Source organism: Pinus tabuliformis, chromosome 2_1 (genome assembly GCF_031772625.1).
Source record: "Pinus tabuliformis cultivar Carrire ecotype Pingquan chromosome 2_1, CPIR1, whole genome shotgun sequence".
NCBI classification, from domain to species: domain Eukaryota; kingdom Viridiplantae; phylum Streptophyta; class Pinopsida; order Pinales; family Pinaceae; genus Pinus; species Pinus tabuliformis.
Window position 1 is genome coordinate 513,943,298 of NC_142299.1, and position 24,928 is coordinate 513,968,225.

The 24,928-nt window shown below is 43.2% G+C and overlaps 1 protein-coding gene across 1 annotated transcript in view; it reads right to left on the bottom strand.

Annotated features, from left to right (window-relative positions):
* LOC149201213 (Gut esterase (DUF1350)) overlaps window positions 1-24,928 on the bottom strand; it is a 419,478-nt gene that overhangs the window by 243,736 nt on the left and 150,814 nt on the right. Inside the window, exon 3 of the mRNA XM_089402886.1 lies at window positions 15,931-16,055. Coding sequence (XP_089259012.1) covers window positions 15,931-16,055 — 125 coding nt within the window. The remainder of the gene's footprint in view (window positions 1-15,930; window positions 16,056-24,928) is intronic.

The following is a 24,928-nucleotide window of genomic DNA, read 5'->3' on the forward strand; positions in this document are numbered from 1 at the left end:
AGGCAGAGATAGCACCAAGAGGATCAACACAATAGCCGAGAGTGAGGGACGCAGAACCAGCCAAGGGTTCACACAAACCCAACCAAGGCTCACGCAAAGCCAACCAGGAGTTGCGCAGTGTCTCAGACAGCCAGCGTGGGTGACGCAAAGGGCCAGAGGGCTGACGCAGTGCCTCCAAAGGCTGACGCAGGCCAAGCCAGAGTGACCCTGGGCAAACGCTGGGCCAGAAAGGGTTGACGCTGTCCCTAGAGGCTGACCCTGGGGTTTCGTGGGGCAGATTGGAGCTGTGAAGTTACCGGAGTTATTATTTGGGGTTTCAACCGAAACATCTATCTCTGACTGAGAGATACTACTACCGAGATTATTCTCTGTTGGGTGAGCCAGTTTTGGCACCCAGATTGTATTCAAAAACTGCATAATAATAAAACACTCAGATAGTTGCACCGGTTTTCCCGCATTGGGTTTTTCAGGGACATTGGTCCAAAAACAACGGTGTCACTTGTGTGCTTGTTTTGTTTCCTTCACTTGATGATCAGTTATGTGTTGAGCAAGTACTTGTATTTATTTTCAGTATTTACGTGGTAAATAGCTTGTTAATTAATCAGAACAAGTAGGCAAAAATAAATCAAAAAAGTACATGAAGGGTTTCTAACGGGTTAGACTTAGAAATTCCAACATGGTATCGGAGCGTGATTGCAAATCACAGGAGAACTGTGGACATCAGCCGAGCAAAGCAGCAGCAGCAGAAAACAGTTGTCCTAAGTGACAGAAGTTGTCCCTAGCAGAGAAGCAACAAGGAAGGGGTGAAGCAGTGCCTGCGTCATCAAGTTTGAGCTGGGAAAAGGATCAGCACAATGGCAGAGGGGAGCAGACTCTACCTACGCAGTGTCCGATCATCTTTCTCAATCAGGAAGGATTGATGCCCGTGGCCAGGAGGTGCAGATTTTGCTGGTGTTGGGATTGCACCGACCCTAGAAGCTCTAACCTTCAAGTTGTTGGGGCTTAGGAGGCTATGGGTAAGTTGCAGAGTGGAGCTAGTGAGGTACTGTAGCCAGAACAATACCTAACAGGGAAAGGCCAAGGAGGAGGGAGTTGCTACCAAAGATTTCTAGCCGAGAAATCCGGATCAGTGGTGCAGCTGCACTAACAATCGGAGTGGGGGCATCTCGACATTGGCAAAAGGGTTTCCATGAGGAAAATCGAGGCTCAGAGGGAGTCACACCAAGAACTTCCAGGAGGGAAGTAGAGGAGCAGCGAGATGGCAGTGAACGAGGTAAGAGACAAGGACAGACTAGACGGAGCCTCAAACTTTGTAGTCTGGAAGGCCATAATCTTATCTGTTCTAGACAGGAATCGTGTCAAGCACTTCGCCTTGAGGATGATATCAATCCTAGTTGACCCAGCTAATAACGACAAGTACGAGGAGGTAATGACGAGGGCCAAGAGCATCATTCTTGATGGGGCCAAGGACCATGTAGTACCACATATTGCCGAAAAGGACACGACAAATGAGATGTGGGAGGCCCTAAAAAAATTGTACCAATATACTTATGTGCAGAGAAGGATGTTAGTAGAAAATCAGTTGTAGTCATACCAAATGCAGAAAGGAGAATAGATCGACCCCTTCCTCAATCGATTGAAGGAGATCCGGGATCAGCTGACTTCCATAGGAGCCACGCTGGATCAAGAATTGTGGTGAGAACAGCCCTGAACGCAGTCTTAGAAGACTGGGAGGTGTTTGTCCAGAGCATGTCGGGCAGGGAAACCATTCCAGATTGGGAGGAAATGTGGGCGGCTCTTCGCCAAGAAGACATCAGAAGGCTGAGCAAGGCAGGAAGCAGCGGCAAGGGGATCAGAATCAAGAAGGAGGAGGAGGTGGATGCTACCCTAGCATCTGAGGGAAAGCAAGAGAAACGGAAGAAGAAAGACGTCTCCAAGGTCAAATGCTTCCACTGTGGGGAACTGAGTCATTATGCGACCCATTGTCCAAGGAAGAAGAGTAAGGGAGAGGCCTCCGAGACCAAGGTTGCGCCAGCAAGGGCAAAGAAGGAAGTAGAGACAGATGATGACTGTGCCATGAGTGCACACACACCACTTGAGCGGAAGTGGGGAGACATTGAGTTGTAGTCAGACAGACTATAGGCGTTGAGGGGCAGGATCCTCGAGGTACCCAGCCTCTTGGATTAAACCTTGCTACGGGAGCCCCAAATAGGAGTAGCAGTACTGGCAGATGTCAGTAGAGATGGATGCGGATGGAGCGACAGAGGGAGCTACAGTGCAGGATTCCCAGGATAGCGTGAGGCAGCAATGCGAGAAACACGGGAATGTTGCACTAGTGCAGGATGGCACAGAGAGGTGTGCAATGGTGCGAGATGCAGGGATTTGTTGCAGCAGCACAGAGGTCTGAGAGGGAGCACTTGTCAGCGACAGAGGGAGCTTCAGCATCATGAGTGTTTCTAGCCTGACGAAGATGTCAGAGTTGGGAGATCAGTTACTTACTTCTCAGTAACTGAGTTGCAATGCAGCAGTTAGTAGTGGCAATGCTATGGGCAACACGATGCAGCATGATGAGTGGGGTTGCAGTGCAGATGCAACAGTGGTAATGGCAGGGTCATGGGCAGCAGCACGGATGCAAAGGGAGTTGTCGTACAGATGTAGTAGTGGTAGTGGCAGGGCCATGGGTAGCAGTACATGATGCAGCAGTGGCAGTGGCAGGGCCATGGGTAGCAGTGCATGATGCAGCAGTGCAGAGAATGTTGGGCAACAGGCCTAGCATCAACACAGGGACCAATGCCAGACGATCAGGGTGATGCTCAGTAAGGAGTATTACCAGAGCACAGTCCTTGCTAACAGGGAGTGTTGATTTGGGGTAGCATTGAATGTGCTCTAGCCACTAAAATTGGTGGAGACGCTAAATCACATGAGATCTCCAATACCCAGAAATGGTTTGGGCAGATTCTAAACAGTTTGAGAGATATTAAAATAATTAATATTGTTAATGGAGTCCCCAAGTCTAAACTTAGGGAAAATAAAATATTCATGTGAATTAATATAAAACTGTTTTAGAAGGGTCCAAAAGCCATGGATCAAGCGAGAGTTAATCTTAGCCATTCATTAGGGACTTAATCTCGGTCGTAGAATTATCAACGAGAAAAGTATAAGAGGAGGCATGAGGGTCACTTGGAGAACACACCTAGTTGATCAAGATTTCAACTTTCTAGAACTGGGTTTGCTGAGGAAGTCGAGAGAGTGATCAGAGTTGCAGCTGAGGGGCAGTGAATACAGAAGCAGAGACGCAGAGATAGCACCTGGAAGATCAGCGCAGTAGCTAAGAGTGAGGGACGCAAAATCAGCCAAGGGTTCACGCAGAGCCAATTAGGGCTCACGCAGAGGCATCCAGTAGCTGTGCAGTGTCTCAGAGGGCCAGCGTGGGTGACGCAGAGGGCCAAAGGGTTTACGCAGTGCCTCCAAAGGCTGACGCAGGCCAAGCCAGAGTGACATTGCACAAACGCTGGGGCAGAAAGGGTTGACGTTGTCCCTAGAGGCTAACACTGGGGTTTCGTGGGGCAGATTGGAGCTGTTAAGTTGCCGGAGTTATTATCTGGGGTTTCAACTAGAACATCTATCTCCGACTGAGAGGTACTACTGCCGAGATTCTCTATTGGGTGAGCCGGTTTTGGCACCCAGATTGTATTCAGAAACTACATAATATTAAAACCCTCAAATAGTTGCACCGTTTTTCCTGCATTCGATTTTTCTGGGGACAATGGTCCAAAAACAACAGTGTCACTTGTGTGCTTGTTTTGTTTCCTTCACTTGGTGATCTGTAATGCGTTGAGCATGTACTTGTATTTATTTTCAGTATTTACATGGTAAATAACTTGTTAATTAATCAGAACAAGTAGGATTCAATCAATCAGAAAAGTACATGAAGGGTTTTTAACAAGTTAGACTTAGAAATTCCAACAGCTCCCAGTCTGCCCCACGAATGTTCCTCAGCTTTGCCTCTTCAGCCCAATGTCATCTCTTCTAGCCTCTGCTACTTCTGTGTCAGCCTCTTGGCCCTCTACGTCACCTGCATTGGCCTCCTCAACCTCTTGGCCCTCTGTGTCACCTGCGCTGGCCTCCTCAGCCTCTTGGCCCTCTGCGCCACCTGTGCTAGCCTCCTCAACCTCTGCGTCAACCTTCCAAGGCTCTATGTTGTCTCTCTGGCATTTTCTCTACCTCTCTAATATGTATTCTCGACCTTCTGCCGAACTACCCCTCGCTGCAACAGATCACTAACTTGATTCTCTCAACAAACCCTACCCCAAAAAGTTGAATTCTTGATCAACTTGGTGTATCTCCAACTGACCCTCAAGCCTCTTCTTATACTTTCCCTGTTGACGATTCAATGGCCGAGATTAAGTCCCTAATCAACGGCTAAAATTCGATTTGGCTTGATCCTCGTTATTTAGAACTTTCTCACCCATATTACATTAATACGCATTATTATTTTAACTTTCCTAAGTTTAGACTTAGGAACCTCCTTAAAAATATTAATTATTTTAATATCTCTCCCTCCGAGTGGAATTTCCCCCAACGATATATGGTTCTTGGAGTTCTCACGTGCCTTAGCCTCTCCAACAATTTTCATGGCTAGAGCACATTTGATGCTACCAAAAATCAACACTCCCTCTTAGCGAGGAAAGTCCTCTAGTAATGCTTCACCATAGAAGCATCACCCTGATCATCTACATCGGCACCTGTGTTGATGCTTGGCCTGCTACCTCACATCCCCTGCATTGTTGCTTCCTGTACTGTTGCCCATGACACTGCCACATCTGTACTGCAACTCCCTCTCAACATGCTGCATCATGTTGCCCATAGCACTGCCATTGCTAACTGTTGCACTGCAACTCAGTTACCAAGAAGTAAGTAACTGACTTCACCCAAACACTGACATCCCAGTCAGTCTGGAAGCCTCGTGATGCTGAAGTTGCCTCTGCTGCTATCTTGTGCTCCCTCTGCTGCCACTGCGTTGCTGCAAACACCTCTGTGCCTCTCACACTACTGCAACCCACACTACGCTGCCTCGGATTTTTGCACTCTAGCCCTGCCTTGCTGCTCCACCACACTTTGTTCCACCCGACATCTGTCATCATGTTATTATCTTTAAGAGTTCTCGTAACTAGATGTGACCCAAGAGTTTGGGCACCTCAAGGATCCTGCCCCTACTGTGTAGTCCTCTTGACTACAACTCGATGTCTCCCCACCTCTTCTCTAGAGGTGAATGAGCACTCATGGCACAATCGTCATCAGTGTCGACCTCTTTCTCCGCCTTAGCTGGAGCTGCCTTTGAATCGGAAGCCTCTCCCTTGTTTTTCTTCCTGGGAAACTGGGATGCATAATGTCCCAGCTCCCCACAATGGAAGCACTTAACCTTGGAGATGTCCTTCTTCCTCTTCCCTTCTTGTCCCGCAGATGCTAGAGTCGCATCCTCCTCCTCCTCTTTCTTGATTCGACCTCCCTTGCCACTACTCCCCGCCTTGGTCATCCTCCTAATCTCTTCCTAACGAAGAGCTGCCCACATCTCCTCCCAACTGGGAAGAGTAGCCCTGCCCAAAATACTTTGGAAAAATGTCTCCAAATCCTCGGAAAGTGCATTCAGGGCAATCCTGACCATAAATTTTGGATTCGGTGTAGACCCCACGGATGTAGGTTGGTCGCGAATCTCCTGCAACCTGAGAAGGAATGGATTTATCTGCTCTCCCTTCTGCATCTAATATCACCGCAGTTGATTCTCCAATAGCATCTTCCACTGCACGGAAGAGCCCTGCTATAAGGTGGTCAGCGCCTCCCACATCTACCTTGTTGTGTTCTTCTCAACAATATGTGGAATGACATGATCTTTGACCCTGTCTAGGATCAAGCATTTTGCCTTCACCTCGGCCTCTTCATACCTTTCATTAGCATTTGGGTCAACTGGGACAACTACGGTTTTCAAGGCGAAGTCCTTGATGCGATGTCTATCCAAGCTTGCAAGGGTCCTGACCTTCCAGATGACAAAATTGGAAGCCCCGTCCAACCTGTCCTGATCCCTTAGTCCATTCATTGCCATTTCAACTCCTCTTCTGGACTCCCTCTAGGTCTCGACTACCCTCCTGGAAATATCCCTCAAGTCCTAATTTCCCCCTTGGAAATCCTCTGGCCAACTATCGAACCGCTCCTCTCCAATCCTCCTTGCAACTGCAACTCGGATCTGGATTCCTGGGCTAGAAATCCATCGAGGTAATGACTCCCTCTACCTTGGGCTTGCCTCCCTAGACACTATTATGCTTCGACAGGAACAGCGTCCCGCCAGCTCCTCAAATCACAATCTGCCAACAGCTCCCCAAGCCTCAGCAACTGAAGGAACTAAGCCGTTCAGGGTCTGCGCAATCTCGGCAAAAGCTAAATCTGCTCCTGGCCACAATGTCCATCCTTCCTGGCTGAGAAAGATGACCGAGCACTGCGTAGGTCTGATCTACCCCTCTCTGCATTTGCGTTGGCCCTCCTCCTGGCTCGAAATGATGACGCAAGCTCTGCATCACTTCTCTTGTTGCTTCTGCTCTGGAATAGCACTGTCTCTCGGGATAGCTGCAAATTTCAGATTTATGTTGGTGCCTTCAGTTCTCCTATGATCTACAATGCTCTAATACTGTTGATTTTGGGTAGCATCAGATGTGCTCTAGCCATGAAAATTGTTGGAGAGGCTAAAGCACATGAGATCTCCAAGACCCAGAAATGGTTTGGGCAGATTCTAACCGGTTTGGGAGATATTAAAATAATTAATATTTTTCATGGAGTTTCTAAGTCAACTTAAGGAAAATAAAATATTAATGGGTATTAATATAAAACTGGGTTAGAATGTTCCAAAAGTCATGGATCAAGCCAAATCTAATCCTAGTCGTTGATTCGCGATTTAATCTCGATCATTGATGGACCAACGAGAAAAGTATAAGAGGAGGCTTGAGAGTCAGTTGGAGAATACACCACAGTGATCAATCATTCTATTCTCTAGAGTGGGGTTTGCTAAGAGTCTAAGACAGATAGAATTAGTGATCAGTTGCAACGAGGGGCAGTGAGTACGGGGCAGCGAGGCAGGGACAGTGCCAACAAACTAGCGTAGAAGCAGAGAGAGGTAGACTCAGAGCCAAAGGGAGCCACGCAGAGGCAGCAGAGGCTGCCAGAGTTTTATCTCTATCGAGTTAGCCAGTTTGGCACCCAGTGTACTCAGAAAAGAGCTGCTTAGTAATAAAACCCTCAAATAGCTGCACCGGTTTTCCCGCATTGGGTTTTTCCGGGGACATTAGTCCAAAAATAACAGTCATTTGTGTGCTTGTTTCTGTTTCCTTCAGTTGATGATATGTAATGTGTTGAGCATGCACTTGTATTTATTTTCAGTATTTACATGGTAAATAACTTGTTAATTAACAGAACAAGTAGGTAGGAATAAATTAGTAAAATGCATAGAGGGTTTCTAACTGTTAGACTTAGAAACTTCAACATGGTATCAGAGCCAGGTTGCAGTTCACAAGAGAACTGAGGACATCAGCAAAGCAGAGCAGCAGCAGCAGAAAACAGTTGTCTCGAGTAACAGAAGTTGTTCCTAGCAGCAAAGCAACAAGGAAGGGGTGACGCAGTGCCTGCATCATCAAGTTTGAGCCAAGAAGAGGCTGCGAGGAGGCTGAAGGAGGCAAGGACAGGCTCACGTAGAGCCACGCAGAGGCCAGGAGGGCTGACACAGTTGGCTAAGAGAGCTAGTTTGCCGATGTCGAGACTGCGCAGAGCCTAGGAGCTCTCGCATTCAGGTTGCTGGGGTTTAGGAGGTTATGGGTAAGTTGCAGAGTCGAGCTGGTGGGGTACTGTAGTCAAAACAGTACCTAATAGGGCAAGGCCAAGGAGGAGGGAGTTGCTACCGAGGGTTTCTAACCGAGAAATCTGGATCAGTGGTGCGGTTGCACGAATGATCAAAGTAGGGGGCATCTCGACATCGGCATAAAGGTTTCCAGGAGGGAAATCAAGGCTCAGAGGGAGTCACATCGAGAAATTCCAGGAGGGAAGTAGAAGAGCAGCATGGCACTACACGAAGTAAGAGACCAGGACAGACTGGACAGAGCCTCAAACTTCACAGTCTTGAAGGCCAGAATCTTATCCGTACTTGACAGAAATCGTGTCAAGCACTTCGCCTTGAGGATGATAGCGATCCCAATTGACCCAGCTGATCACGACAAGTACGAGGAGGATGACGATTGTGCCATGAGTGCTCATGTGTCACTTGAGAAGAAGTGGGGAGACATCGAGCTGTAGTCAGACGGACTACAGGCGATGAGGGTCAGGATCCTTGAGGTACCCAACCTCTTGGATCATACCTTGCTACGAGAGCCCCGAAGAGGAGTAGTAGGACTAGCGGATGTCAGTAGAGACAGATGCAGATGGAGTGGCACAAAGTGCTACAGTGCAGGAGTCTGGGGACAACGCAAGGCTAGCAGGCTGCAACAGTGTGAGAGGCATGGGAGTGTTGCACCAGTGCAGGATGGCACAGAAAGGTGTGCAACGGTGCGAGATGCACGGAGTTGTTGCAGCAGTGCAAAGGTCAGTAGAGGGAGCACTTGTTAGCTGCAGAGGGAGCTTCAGCATCGAGACTGTCTCTAGCCTAACAAGGATGTCAGAGTTGGGTGGATCAGTTACTTCTCGGTAACTAAGTTGCAGTGCAGCAATTAGCAGTGGTAGTGCTATAGGCAACACGATGCAGCATGATGAGAGGGGATGCAGTGCAGATGCAGCGGCTGGGAGGATGGACCAGTAGCATCATGGATGCAGAGGGAGTTGTCATACAGATGCAGCAGTGGCAATGGTAGGGCCATGGGTAGCAGTACAGGATGCAGAAGTGCAGAAGATGTTGGGCAGGGAGGCCTAACATCAGCACAGGGACCGATGTTGGATAATCAGGGTGATGCTCAGTATGGAGTATTACTAGAGCACATAACTCACTAAGAAGGAGTGTTGATTTTAGGTAGCATCAGATGTGCTCTCGCCATGAAAATCGTTGGAGAGGCTAAAGCACATGAGATCTCCAAGACCCGGAAATGGTTTGGGCAGATTCTAACCAGTTTGGGAGATATTAAAATAATTAATATTTTTAATGGAGTTCCTAAGTCAACTTAGGAAAAATAAAATATTAATGGGTATTAATATAAAACTAGGTTAGAATGTTCCAAAAGTCATGGATCAAGCCAAATCTAATCTTTAGCCGTTAATTAGAGATTTAATCTCGATTGTTGATGGAACAACGAGAAAAGTATAAGAGGAGGCTTGAGGGTCAGTTGGAGAATACACCAAAGTGATCAGTGAATATATTCTCTAGAGTGGGGTTTGCTAAGAGAGATAGAATTAGTGATCAGTTGCAGTGAGGGGCAGTGAGTATGAGGCAGAGAGGCAGGGACAATGCCGAGAGACCAATGCTGAAGCAGAGAGAGGTAGATGCAAATCCAGAGGGAGCCACGCAGAGGCAGTAGAGACTGTGCAGAGCCAGAAGGGCCTGCGTCATCCACGCAGAGGCTGCAGGAGTAATGCAGAGAGCCAGAGAGGCTGCGCAGAGCCTCAGTGGGCTGGCGCAGAGGGTTTCGGGCTGACACTGAGCTTCAAATTGTGCTGGAGAGGGATTTTGTGGAGCAGGCTTTCTGAATACCTGTTTCCGAAGAGTGGTATTGCTGCGAGATTTTTATCTCTGTCAGGTTAACCAGTTTGGCACCCAATGTACTCAAAAAAGCGCTGCTTAATAATAAAACCCTCAGATAGCTGCATTGGTTTTCCCGCATTGGGTTTTTCCAGGGGCATTAGTCCAAAAATAAAGGTGACATTTGTGTGCTTGTTTCTATTTCCTTCAGTTGATGATCTATAATGTATTGAGGATGCACTTGTATTTATTTCCAGTATTTACATGGTAAACAACTTGTTAATTGACAGAACAAGTAGGTAGGAATAAATCAGTAAAGTGCATGGAGGGTTTCTAGCTGTTAGACTTAGAAACTTCAACAAATACCATGTTGAAATTTCTATGTCTAGCACATCAAAAATCCCTACTACTTGTTCTTTCCATTAATAAGTTATTTAGAAATATAAATACCGAAATAAACACAAATGCAATCTCAACACATATACAGATCAGCAACTGAAAAACTGAGACAATCACACAAGGGACACCGTTAATTTTGGACAATCATCCCTGGAAAAACCCAATGTGGGAAAACTGTTGCAGCAGATATGAGGGTTTTATTATTATGCAATTTTCTTAATACAACTAGGGTGCCAAAAATGGCTCACCCTTCAGAGAATTTCCTTGGCAGAAGTACCTCTCCTCGGAGACAGATATTCCCGCTGATCAGCAATCGATGATTGATCCCACAGCAACTTTGACAGTTCCTTAGCTGGACGGCAAAAGCTGCTCTAAGCTTCTCTCTGGAACTGCGTCACCCCCCAGGGACTGCATCACCCTCTTCTACTCTGTGTCTGCCTCTTAGCTCCTAGTGTGCCCCATGAAAGTTCCTCAGCGCTGCCTCTTCAGCCCAGCGTCAGCTCTGCTAGCCTCTGCTACTTCTGCGTCAGCCTCTTGGCCCTTTGCATCACCTGTGCTGGCCTCCTCAGCCTTGCAAGGCTCTGCGCTATCTCTCTGGCACTTTCTCTGCCTCTCTGATATGTATTCTTAGCCTTCTGTCAGACTACCTCTCACTGCGACAGATCACTAACTCGATTCTCTCAGCAAACCTTGCCCCAAAAAATCGAATTCTTGATCAACTTGGTGTATCTCCAACTGACCCTCAAGCCTCTTCTTATAATTTTTTAGTTGATGATTCAACGGTCGAGATTAAATCCCTAATCAACGGCTAAGATTAGATTTGGCTTGATCCTCGTTATTTAGAACTTTCTCACCCATATTATATTAATACACATTAATATTTTAATTTTCCTAAGTTTAGACTTAGGAACCTCATTAAAAATATTGATTATTTTAATATCTCTTCATCTACGTAGAATTTCCCCAAATAATTTCTGGGTCTTGGAGATCTCATGGGCCTTAGCCTCTCCACCAATTTTCAAGGCTAGAGCACATCTGATGCTACCAAAAATCAACAGACACGGACTTACAATCCATCATTCCAAACTTCCAGCCCCAAATAGTAGTGCATCAAACAAAAATCCTTCATATCAAATTCAACAGCCAACTCCCTCTTAATTTGAAACAGAATCAAATCTTTCTACCACGATTGCTTCCTTTGACACAAGAGTCCTTTGATCAAAGATACCAAGCCCAATGTCTTCTTCGATCGTACAAAGTCTTCTTCAATCATTAATCTTCTTCTCATGTACCTCAAGGTCCTGAGGTAGCCCTTACATGTTGAAAATTGTAGCGAGTGGAAGGTCTTCTCTAGCTTGTTCCTTAGCCAAAAACACCACAAGTTGTCTTTCTTTGACCATGGAGCAAGTTCATGGAGATGGTGAACTTATTTCCAATTAGCGAGAATAACTTCACAAGTTCATGCATAGTGTTGGAGGATTTCTTCAGTTTGACTATAGGCTCAAGTGGCAGTTCGAGTTTAGAAAGGACGAGTCGGAAACTTCAGTCTTTGATTGAAGGAAGGACGAGTTATAACTCCAATGATGATTGGAGAGAGAACCAATTCAACTCAGTTAACTAGTCCATCACAACTCAAGTTCTAAATTTGTAGCTCGCCTAATTTAGCATGGATTGAATCTATAAAATAAGGACAAAGGCACAAAGGTTATTCATTGTTGAGTGCACAAGTTTGTGTGAGAGCTCTTTGCTTGTGGTGTGCATAGCCTTGAGGAGCAAGAACGCACTGGTTTATTCAACAGGTTTGCGCTAGGACATAGGAGTTGCGTCCTAAAGAATAAGATCCCTGCCTTTGCGCCCAAGAAATAAGACGATGAACAATTCGAGCTGCCTTTGCGCCCAAGAAATGCGCAGAACTGGGGAAAGACTCTTGCAATGAAGCTCTATGAATTCCCGAAATGAACACTCCAATTTCCTCAGTAGGGAGACACTCGAAGTTCTCTGAAATGAAGGTGCAAATTACACTTGGAACTCCGGTGATAAACAACACTTCTCTTCTTGTGCTAAACAACTCCAAGAGAAAATATAAGGTGTAGTGTAATAGTCAAAAGATGATCAACAAAATGAGTCCATCCTTCTTTTGTATTTTCTCTCCATCCTTCTAGACTCCTTTTTAATATTATTTTATTGGTGGGGGCCATTTTCCACTTAGTGACTTTTGTCGCCATTTTAATAAAATAATAATTTGCCTCCCTTTGCCAATAAAATAATGTTTTCCACCATTCTTCAATAAAATATTATTTTGCTGCCACTCTCCAATAAAATACTATTTTGCCGCCATTCTCCAATAAAATATTATTTTTCTGCAATTTCTAATAAAAATAATATTTGCCCCCCTTTTACCAAAATTGTGCAAATCCCCGAAGCAATTTTTTTGCACTCACAAAATTGGGAATATTACATCCAAGACTTGGACTTGAGATATCCATAAGGTGACCTCACATAGAAAAGCCTCCCTTGCGGTGAAAATCCACTAGAGAGCAGGATATAGTGGTTGTGGTGATGGTGGACCACACCTCATAGTATTGTCACTTGGTCTACCTCTCGACTTATAAGCTCCCCTCACAAGACTTGCCAAATTTTCAGGCAACATGACCCAGACTCAAGGATGAGGATATGAGAGTGTCAATCTCAATGAACCAATGACAGCAAACCCGAAGGATAGATATGAAATCTAGGGAATGGTGGATAGTGGTCAGTATGGAAAAGTTATGGACACACTACATCAATCCAAGTTTCCAAAGTAGTGCCCCTCCTATAGCCCTAAGCCCTCAAAGGAGGTCCTGCTAGACTAGGGTTAAAAACTAACCTCCTTAGTAAGGTAGAATAGGTTTACAATCAAGATTGGTCAACCATCCAAATCACTCCTTAATCCATGCTAGAATGCTCAAAACATTAAGTAAAGACACGTGATTGCAAAATGGTTAAAGTACATTTCAAATGGTGATCCACCTTCCTTCAAGAGGAATGTCAGATGGTGAGAGGTGCCTAACCAATTCAAATGCCAACGTATGGCATATCATCATGTACTAAGAAAACGTAGGGTTGTTGGTTGGTCGGTTGTCCAAACTTCAAAGGAGAAATTTTTTCTCCTATCGGGTTATCCACTTTTCTGTGGGTAACAGGGACATTCAAAGTTAATTTAATTTAGATAGATCATGATATGGTAGGAACTTATTGAGGGCTAATGAGGGGACTAGAGCTTAGGCTCTTGTCCACGCACTACAAATTTGTCCCAACCATCTTTTGCATTCTAATATTTTCTTTCTTGTGTGGCCATATATGCCCTTAACTCTCTTCCTGCTACATCAACCTTTTAAGAGGAAAAAAATCCAGACCCTTTGCTCAAAGATGAGGATACAAGGGAGCTAGTACCAATGAAAAAGAACAATCAACCTAAAGAATGGAGGTGGATAAAAGTGATATGCAAACAATAATAATTATGGATTATTACAAACACATTGTATCCATCTATGCCTCCTATCCGTGCCCCACCTAGAAAGTGGAAAGAAAGGCATCAAGGAAGGTCACATTGGACTAGGGGCAAGGGATAACCACCAAAGTGAAGAGTGGGAACAAGGATACAACCAAGAGCGGTCAATAATCCAACTCAACCTATGATCCATACTAGGATTCCCTCAACATTAGACGACAGAACATCAATAGATGACACACCATCACTCAATAAGTAAGCTAGATGATGAAAAGCACGAACCAAAGCATGGCTGGACGGCTTTGAGGCATAGTTTTCTGTAGATCATAGGGCTATTGGCTAGCAAACTGAACAAATAAAACAAAAGTTTTCTCCTAGGGGTTACCACTTGGGTAGGTAACATACTCACAACCCTTTCACTCAATGATCTTGTAAGATTCTAGTGACCAAAACCAATCATTTAACAAAGTCAAGGTGTTTAGAACACGTCACATGGTTGCATATAAGCACTTGACTTGCACTCTTGAAATTGCCTAAGTGACTCCATAGCTTAAGTAGTTTAGGCACCAGTCTCCCTTTCACTCATCACCCCAAGCCCTTCTTATTTCATTCTTTTCCATTTACATTGTCACTAGGTTCTCTTTATTCCCATTCATTACTACACAAGATGATCCTATTTAACGATTAGGGCTACACCCCTTGACTAGAAACCTTTCCTAAAACTAAAAGGAGAGGAGAATTGGTGAGGAGGCAATGACCAACATCATGAATTTCACAAGGCTAACATACATTTTTCGGAATTTAAGCTAAAGATGTTGACCTTTGTGGTAACATGGCCAAAGGGAAATGTAGGTAAAGATGTAGTTTTGGTTCTTGTTATAAAAAACTCTAGCACCTTAGTGCAAAGCCTTAGTATGCAACATAAATCAAGTGCAACGATGTGAGAGTCACCATTGTGCCCTCAACAACTGCCCTCGTTTTAGTGATGGACACAATACAACACAAGGGAGCCTTCCCTAATAGATTTTAGGGATCAAATAATCCAGTCAGCTCAAGCTATGCGCCCCCAAGGATTCTACAATGATTTGCACCCAGGGATAGGAATAAGAAATTAGGGTTCAGGGTGGATTAGAAAGTAACTTCAAGATTTGAGTTCAAAGGTTCCTATGGCTCAACCTAAAGGTTTAATTCAAACAATAGAATCTCAAATAGGTTCCCAAACACAATCAAAAAATTATATTTGGTTGTCATAAAGTAGCTCTTTAAATCAAAATTTGCAGCAATACAATAGTTTATAACAGCAGCAAATTTAGCCCTGGAAACTACAATAATAAGACATAAAACAAGAACTAAATTATGAGTAAACAAGAAAATGAATCACAGCAATTTTATATGGTTAAAAAGGCATTTGACAACATTTAAACCCTAGACGTCATCTCAATGTAATGGCTGGAAAATGCACATAAAATTCAACTCTTAACTATCCAATGTATTCCAAGCAATTCCTAACCATAGGACATCAATGTCTAAGCTAATAAATGCTAAAAATAAGTGAGTGTGCTATAACTAAACCCTAAGTTTACCCTAGAACAAATAAATAAAATTGATTTTAGGGTTTTAAGTATTGACACAAGATAAAACTAGTGCTTTATCAATATAGGGCCAATGGAGTCTAGGAGTAATAATCCTTGGAAGAAAAGAGATATATGTAGATTGAAAGAGATCAAGGGAGACATTAGTAATTTTGTATTATGCTGGAACCATAAAATCCAATATTAAAAGACCTATTGCAAAAGGATGAATCAAATGTTCAATGAAAGACTAACAACATATGGCATACCTTATGGTCAGCACACTCCACTATTGGAGATTACAAGACAATTAATTGGCTAGGAGACAACATACAGTTGTGATTGTAATAAAGGGTAAAATTGAATATGAAGAAATAATTGTCACAGTCCAATACATGGAGTAGAGTCTAGACATCATAATTCTATCCCTTACTGAATAGGTACAACTCTTAGTCATAACCTTATAAGAACAGCAATTATTATAATTTATTAATTGTGGCTAAGTACATACTAATCTAGGAAATATATTTTATTATCTAGAGCCACTGAGGTGAACTCTCTGTTATAGAGTGAGACAGAGAATAACAACAATGAAAACATGATATAGCATTTGCATTACTGTGTGTGATAAACCAAAAAAATCATCATAGAGCAAAGAATGCAATTACATTAAACATGGACAGCATCCAAATACAAAAATTATAATTCCTTATAATTAAAATCATCATGTAATGATGTCAACATAATTACACTATACGAGCTGCATTTACCTCATTGAAAGACGCTCAAGAAACAATCGATAAGTAATCTGAGGAGCAGCTCCAACAAAAATTCCACCCACAAAGTGAATCACTGCAATTGGATTGGTCTTGTTTGGTCTCAATACCCATGCCCCCTGTAATCATATGATCATTTATACCTGACAATGTGGTAATGATTAAGTAACTATAAAAACCACTGAATCTTTCACTTTGAAACAAAAACAAAGGAATAATTCCTTATAATCAGTACACAGACAAACAACCATTCCATTATGCACAAACCTAACTTGCAGGGAAGACTTAAATATACAAAGAAAATTAACGATCCAGATCTTAATTACTCGATGATGCATTGATTGGTGATAGTTGAGTTTCAGAGAATGAGTTCCTATTTGTTTGCACATCTGTGCAAACATACATTATAATAAGTTTTACTGCATCCAAATTAACTATAGAATGGGATTTACATACTTTGGGCTCAAGATGATAGTTGCATTGCATAAATCAAAGAAGAAACAATTCTGAAAAAGCCACCAATGCAAAGGCTACATATTTGTACTAGCTTTTGGTAGTTTTAGGTTAGAAATAGATTAGTCTGCCAAAAAATTTGACTTCTGAAGACTCAACTGAATAACTGCTTTATGGTTTACTGACACAATGAGCGAATATGTTAATTCTTCATCACACCCTTTAGTAGGTACCAAGTGTTATAGTATCTTTTGCCACATTTATCTTGAGATGCAGTATATGGCCAATGGAATATATCCCTTTCCTCTTGACAAACTTGTTTTCCCCAAAAAGTCATTAAAAAAATACTTTTTGAGAAACCATACACTTTTCCTATTCTGACAAAAAGTGTATCTAAATGAGCTTCCCACTTACAAAGCTCGTATATACGCAGATCCTAAAAAAGCAACCCACATATGCCTACAAAAGATGCTTAAAACAATTAAATGTACACATTTTAGCACTTTTTCGGGAAGGGTTTACATAGACCAGAAGCCATTTTCTATAGCCCGTGCTGTAACCACCCCAACCAATTATTGGTGGTATATAATGATCAATTGGCTGTAGGAATAAGCATTTTCCACTAGTGCAAAGTAATGCTGGCCAAAATTCTCCCACTGTAGGAAACCCTCATTTCCTTGTTTCCTTGATCTTGTGTTGAGCCCTCATCTCTGTGAAAATTCTGTCACTGCAGCAACTAATTTACCTTTCCTACTTATTCCACAATAAGTTATTCATGAAATTACTTCAATAAACATTAAAATAAACATTGTTGTAGATATCACATCGTAAAACAGAAACAAACATATGCACAAGAATCAACACATTGACATAGTTATTTTGGACAACAGTCCCCAGAAAAACCCAATCCGAGTAAACCAGTGTAGCAAGGGAAGTTTTTATTATACAACAATTCTTCAGTACAACAGGGTGCCAAACTAGCTTACCCACAGAGAGAAATAATTCTCCAGCACTTCTCCCAATCCCAGCATCAGCTCGACTGACCTTTGCGTGGCTCTCCAACCCTCTGCGTCAACCCTGGGCCTCTCTGCGTCAACCATGCAGGCCCAACTAGTGACTGCGCAGTCTTCTGCTGCCTCTGCGTCTGCCTCTCCTACCTTAGGGCTGATCTTCAGTGGTTGATCCCACCTCTCTGCTCTGTACTTGCTACCTCGTGACTGCTCACCAGACCACTGGTTCAATTTCTCAACTAACCCCGCTCCAGAAATTGAACTGACTGGTCTCCCTCAGTGTGTTCTCCAAGTGACCCTCAAGCCTCCTCTTATACTTTTCTCGTTGACACATCAGCGGCCAAGATTAAGTCCCTAATCAACAGCTAAGATTAGATCTAGCTTGATCCATGACTTTTGGACCATTCTAACACAGTTTTATACTAATTCACGTTAATATTTTATTTTCCTTAAGTTTAGACTTAGGGACTCCATTAAAAATATTAATTATTTTAATATCTCCCAAACTGTTTAGAATCTGCCCAAACCCTTTCTAGGTATTGGAGATTTCATGTGCCTTAGCCTCTCCACCAATTTTCGTGGCTAGAGCACATCCGATGCTACCCAAATCAACACTCCCTCTTTGCGAGCACTGTGCTCTAGTAATACTCCTCACTGAGCATCACTCTGATCATCCGACATCGGTCCCTGTGCTGATGCTAAGCCTACTGCCCAACATCCTATACATTGTTGCATCCTGTATTGCTACCCATGGCCCTGCCACTGCCACTGCTGCATTCGTGCTATTGTTGGTCCTTTCTCACAAAACTGCATTCGCACTGCAACTCCCTCTATATCCTTGTTGTTATTACTCCTATTTCTACTACTAAAATGGGTTCTTTACCATCCCCATCTTTTCCCTGAAGTAGTCAAACTTACTCCTTCCAAGGGCCTTGGTGAGGATGTCCGCCACCTATTCTCCTATAAGAGTGTAGCTCAACTGTAGAGCTCCTCATTGGACACAATCCCTGACAAAGTGACACCTGATATCAATATGCTTCGACCTATCATGAAACACTAGATTCTCAGAGAGCTTGATGTAACTCTGATTATCGCACATGATCCTGGTCGCCTCCATATTCCTTCTGAATAGGTTCAGAAGCAATTTTCTAAGCCATATGGCCTCACACGAAGTTGTGCTTGCCGCCATATATTCTACCTCAGATGAGCTCAGAGCCACAGACTATTGTTTCCTATTGCACCAGGAGGTCATTCCCGATTCAATGTCGAAACAATACCCAGAGGTTACTTTTCCGATCCACTAAACTTCCTGCCCAATCTACATCAGTAAATCCACTCAATCTAATATCCTTACACCTGGTGTACAAGAGTCCATAATCGATTATTCCCTAAAAGTACCTGAGAACATGTTTGGTTGCTGCCCAGTGTGCTCTCTTCGGTTCCACCATGAACTGACTAAGGGAGTTGACAGCGTAGCAAATGTCTGGCCTGGTATTGACCAAATACATCAGGGACCCTATGAGCTGCCTGTATAGGGTGGGATTGACATCCTTGTCTTTTGATGCATCAATCTTCCTCCAGTTGGTGATCATTGGCGTAGCCATAGGTCTACAGTCCTCCATCTCGAATCTTTTCAGGATTTTTGTAGGATACCTCCCTTGCCCAAGGAAGATTTCTCCCTTCTGCTGCCAAACTTCCAACCCTAGGAAGTAATGCATTCGTCCCAAATCCTTCATATCAAATTCTGTGGTTAGATTCTTCTTGCAGTCCCCAATGAGTCTGGATGATCCTCTCAGAAAGAGATCATCAACATACAATACTAAGATTAGCGACTCGTTCTCTACAACCAGATAGTAGAGATTTTGATCCACGTCAATCTTTACAAACCCCATCTTCTGCAAGTAGCCATATATTCAACCATACCATGCTCTCGGTGCCTGTTTCAGCCCATACAAGGCTTTCTTCAATCTGCATATATGAGACTTCTTCTCACGAGTTTCAAATCCCTCTGGTTGTTCAATGTATACTTCCTCTTCTATTACCCTATTCAGAAATGTCGTTTCGACATCCATCTAATGGATCTCCCATCCCATCTGGGCTGCAAGAGATATCACGGTTCTAATAGATGTATACTTGGCTACCGGGGTGAAGGTCTCCTCATAGTCAATCCCTTCCTTTTGAGCATACCCCTTAGCCATAAACCTGACCTTGTATTTCTCAACACTGTCGTCTGTAACGTATTTGATCTTGTAGATCCATCTTGAACCTACCACTGATGTGTCTTGAGGTCTTGGCACCACCTCCTAGACATTGTTTACCATTATGGAGTTGTATTCCTCCACCATCGCAACCTGATGTTGAGCTGCCTCTTTGAAACTGGCAGGCTCTCCATCCTAAGTTACTAATGCCTGATACCTATCTAGTTGTTTTTGCTCCCTCTTATTGTTTCTTGGCGCACCGATGAAGTCCTTTGCATCTCACAGAATATGATGAAGTTCCTCGCTAGTTCTTCCTCTGCCAGCAGGTGCTTCTGTTCGCTCCTCCTCCTCATCCTGAGAATCTTCCTGTCCTGAGGAAGAATTCTTTACTTCTATTAGTTGAAGAGGCTTAACCAATGGCTCCTCTTTCGACTGCTCCTCGAAAGGCATCTCATGAGATCTTTTGAAAGCCCTGTCCTCCATTAACTTTACATCTCATCGTAGTACTACCTTCCTGCTCCCTCAAAGATAGATTTTGTATGCCTTAGCGTTTTCACTATATCCTAGCAAATATCCTTTTTCTGCAGTCTGATCCAGCTTCTTCTTTTCTTTGGGTATGCGGCAATATGCTAAACTCCCAAATATCTTGAAATGACTGACTTTAGGTGTCCTCCTTGTGAATAATTTCTTTGGAGTAATCTTGCCCAATGCCCGATGAGGAGTCTTGTACTGAACATAGACTGTGTGTTGCATGCTTCCGCCCATAGGAATTTTGGCATATCCTAATCATACATCATGGCCCTAGCTGCTGCTACAATAGTCCTGTTCTTTCTTTCTGCTACCCCATTCTGCTCCAGATTGTAGGGAGTTGTCCACTCTCTTCTGATGCCCTCCTTAGCGCAAAAACCAATGAACACTTTATCGACATATTCTCCACCATTATCTGAGCGCAAAACTTTTATTTTCTTCCCAGTCAAATTCTCCACCAGAGCCTTGAACTCCTCGAATCGACATACAAACCTCATCCTTGGTTTTCAGAAAATAAATCCAAGTTTTCCTTGAGTGGTCATCAATAAAGGTAAGCAAATACTCGGCACCACTGAGAGCTTTGACGGGCATAGGTCCGCAGATATCTGAGTGTATCAATCCTAATACACTCTTGGCCCTGTGTTTGCTCCTAGGAAATGTTGCCTTGGCATACTTTCCTAGAGCACATCCCCTGCATACATCATCTCATTCCGTACTCAGATCTAGAACTCTTGTTACAGTGCTCTTGAGAATTCTCAGAGCTCCATGGTGCAAGTGACCCATTCTTCTATGCCATAGTTCGTTCAAGTCCTTGTCTCCATGACTACCTATAAGTGCCATTGGTGATTCTAGATGTAATCTACACAACCGATTATTTTTGATCCCGACTTGCACTTTCTTTTTCCAGCTCGGTTGTTTGACGTATACCTTCTCCTTGATGAAGTAGACGGCATAGCCCTTGCCTTGTAGTTGCGATACAGAAAGTAAGTTCATCCCCAATCTTGGTACATGCAACACATTTGTAGCACGGAACCGTTCTCCCGATTCTGTCTGAAAGACTATGGTACCCTTCCCTACTGGAGTACACTTTGCCTTGTTCCCCATGGTGATCCGAAAGTTCATCTTCTCTTCTCGAGATTCTGAGAAACACTCCTTGATTCCTGTCATATGCCACGAGGCTCCACTGTCTATATACCATACTTTTGATGATGCAGCACTAGTCATACACGCCACTTCTTCCAGCCTGGAAGCTAACATAGAGAAATCGACATCTCCTTCTCTTGTGCTATATTCTGAAAATCTGTGTGAGTCCCCTGACGTGGATGCCTCTGCATCGTGGTCTCGACCCATAATTGATTTTCCCTTCCTGTCTCTCATTACTCACTTTAATACCATGTGAAAATTCTATCACTGCAGGAATTGATTTACTTTTCCTACTTATTCCACAATAAGTTAATAAACTTACTTCAATAACCATTAAAATAAATATTGTTGCAGATATCACACCGTAATACAAAACAAACATATGCACAAGAATCAACACATTGACACAATTATTTTGGACAACAGTCCCCGGGAAAACCCAATGCGGGAAAACTGGTGTAGCAAGGGAGGTTTTTATTATTCATCAATTCTTCAGTACAACAAGGTGCCAAACTGGCTTACCCACAGAGAGAAATAATTCTTCTGTGTCAACCCCTACTTGATTGCATCAACCCAGGGCCTCTCTGCGTCACCCACGCAGGCCCAACTAGTGACTGCGCAGTCTTTTGTTGCCTCTGCGTCTGACTGAAAAGCCCTGCGTCTGCCTCAACATTTATCTTCAGTGGTTGATCCCGCCTCTCTACTCTGTACTTGCTGCCTCCTGACTGCTCACCAAATGACTGGTTCAATTTCTCAGCTAACCCTGCTCCAGAAATTGAACTGACTAGTCTCCCTTAGTGCGTTCTCCAAGTGACCCTCAAGCCTCCTCTTATACTTTTCTCATTGACACATCAACAACCGAGATTAAGTCTCTAATCAATAGCTAAGATTAGATCTGACTTGATCCATGACTTTTGGACCATTCTAACACAGTTTTATATTAATTCACATTAATATGTTATTTTCCCTAAAAGTTTAAACTTAGGGACTCCATTAAAAATATTAATTATTTTAATATCTCCCAAACTGTTTAGAATCTGCCCAAACCCTTTCTGGGTATTGGAGGTCTCATGTGCCTTAGCCTCTACACCAATTTTCATGGCTAGAGCACATCCAATGCTACCCCAAATCAACAATATCTCACACCAATATTTTGAGTAGAAGTTAAAGTAGGAGACCTTCAGTGGCCCAAGTAGGAGTAATCCAGATGATGGTTACATGTGATGCCTGCAGCAAGGATCAGTTAATTATATCACTGTCATCGTTGCACTTTATTAATAAAGAAACTCATCTTCCTGTCCCAATTTCTATGCTTTCATGTTATATATTGTGAATTTATGCATTTGAAATTCTATTGGACTAACATTTTATATATTAGTATGCTATGATCTCTATGTTGTTGTTGTCTTCTTGCTGTGTTAGTTGTAGGTTTGAAGATTTAGAGCAAAAGCAAGGAAAAGGACTTTGGAGTCTACATCAACCGTTAACATTCCAAGTAGGATATCCACGAAACCTAGAAAATGCACCATAACAATTAGGATAACCAGGAATATCATTAACAGCCAAAGCAAGGCACATTTCATGCAAATACCAAGGAGTCATTGTCTTGAATCTTGCATGACAATAAGATATGGAGTCATCGGGTTGAATTCAAAATGCCTTGAAAGGTGCTTGCTTCACCCTACAAGCATGGAAATTTTGAAACTGAAGGAAGAATTGGGGCTTAGTTCCTCCAATGGAGTCGCCTAATGAATAGATTTATACCTGTTTATGGGATAAGCTCAATCAAGAAAATGAACCTTAGACTTCGAATTACGAGGAGGTTGACTCAACTCATCCCTGGCCACAACACCAAAGATGTTTCCGCAAAATCTAGTGGGAGATGCAAAGCTTCACTGGGCAAGGGCCAGACCTCATGGCAACAAAGAGAAAGGGTTGCCACTATCACCTCAACAACCTTTTTCCTGCTCTTTAGTGGATTTAAAACAACAAGGGAGGTTTCCCTAAAACACCTATAAAGATACTCTAATACTAGGGCTCAAGGTTAAGAGTTTTAAGGGTCTATTGTTAAATAGAGTGCTCTCAAGGCCTAAGATGGCCTAGGTTTTCTATGCTACAATTCAAGTACTCTAAGCTTAGACCACTAAATAGGTTGTTGTAAGTTAGGATTTGGATGATATGCAATAGTGTGGCATTCAATTTCATATAGCAGCCTTAGAAAAGGCCTAAAAATGATATTCCATAACAAAACAGCAAGATGTTCCAATAGAGGCTAAGTTTAGGCTAGGGTTCATAATTCAATGGTTGTTAGGTATGAATAAACAGCAATAAAGGAGTGACGTCAACCCTACTTAGGGAATTTAGGTTATGCCATGTTACCACAAAATATAGCAGGCCTTGGAGAGAGAAACCCTACAAGACAAAGAGCTAGATTGAGCGCTAACAATGGGACAATCGCCAACTGTCACCACAACCAATGTCCCCTGCTCTTTACGAACTTTCACTAATGAGAGGAGTCCTAGTAGGATGATAATCACCTTTAATATATAGTCTACGGTTTATGGTGCTAGGTGATGTGGTAGGACCTCCCAAGGGATGCTTAAGGTGATGAAATGATGTTTCTAAAGGTACTTCATGTTGATTTGGGGTAGCATCGAATGTGCTCTAGCCACGAAATTTGGTGGAGAGGTTGGGGCACATGAGATCTCCAATACCCAGAAAGGGTTTCGGCAGATTCTAAACAAATCAAGAGATATTAAAATAATTAATATTTTTAATAGAGTCCTTAAGTCTAAACTTAGGGAAAATAAAATATTAATGTATATTAATATGAATCTGTGTCAGAATGGTCCAAAACACATGGATCAAGCCAGATCTAATCTTAGCCGTTGATTAGGGACTTAATCTCGGTCGTTGATATGTCAACAGGAAAAGTATAAGAGGAGGCTTGAGGATTGCTTGGAGAACACACCAGAGTGATCAGTGATTCTATTCTCTAGAGCAGGGTTTGCTAAGAGAGATAGAATTAGTGATCGGGAGATGCAGCTGAGGGACATTTGAGTACAGAGAGACAGAGAAGCAGAGATAGTGCCAAGGGAGCAGCGTAGTAGCCAAGGAGAGTGACGCAGAACCAGTCAAGGCTCACGCAGGGCCACGCAAAGGCAGCTAGGAGCTGCGCAGAGCCTCAGAGAGGCCAGCGTCTCTGACGCAGAGGGCTAGAGGGCTGACGGAGGGCCTCCCAGGGTTGATGCAATCCAGAGAGAGGCTGACGCTGGGGTTTCTGGGGCAGATTGGTGCTGAGTAGCTGTCAGAAGGATTATCCGAGGTTTCAGCCAGGAGATTTGTCAAAAACTGAGAGGTATTACTACCAAGGAAATTGTTTGTTGGGTAGGCCAGTTTCGGCACCCAGATTGTACTCTGATATTGCTTAATAAGAAAACCCTCAGATAGTTGCACCGGTTTTCCCACATTGGGTTTTCCGGGGACATTAGTCCAAAACTAATGGTGTCATATGGTGTGTTTGTTTCTGTTTCTTTTAGTTGTTGATCTGTAATATGTTGAACATGCACTAGTGTTTATTTTCAGTATTTACATTGTAAATAACTTGTTAAGGAAAATAACAAGTAGGTAGGGATAAATCAGATAAAGTGCATGGAGGGT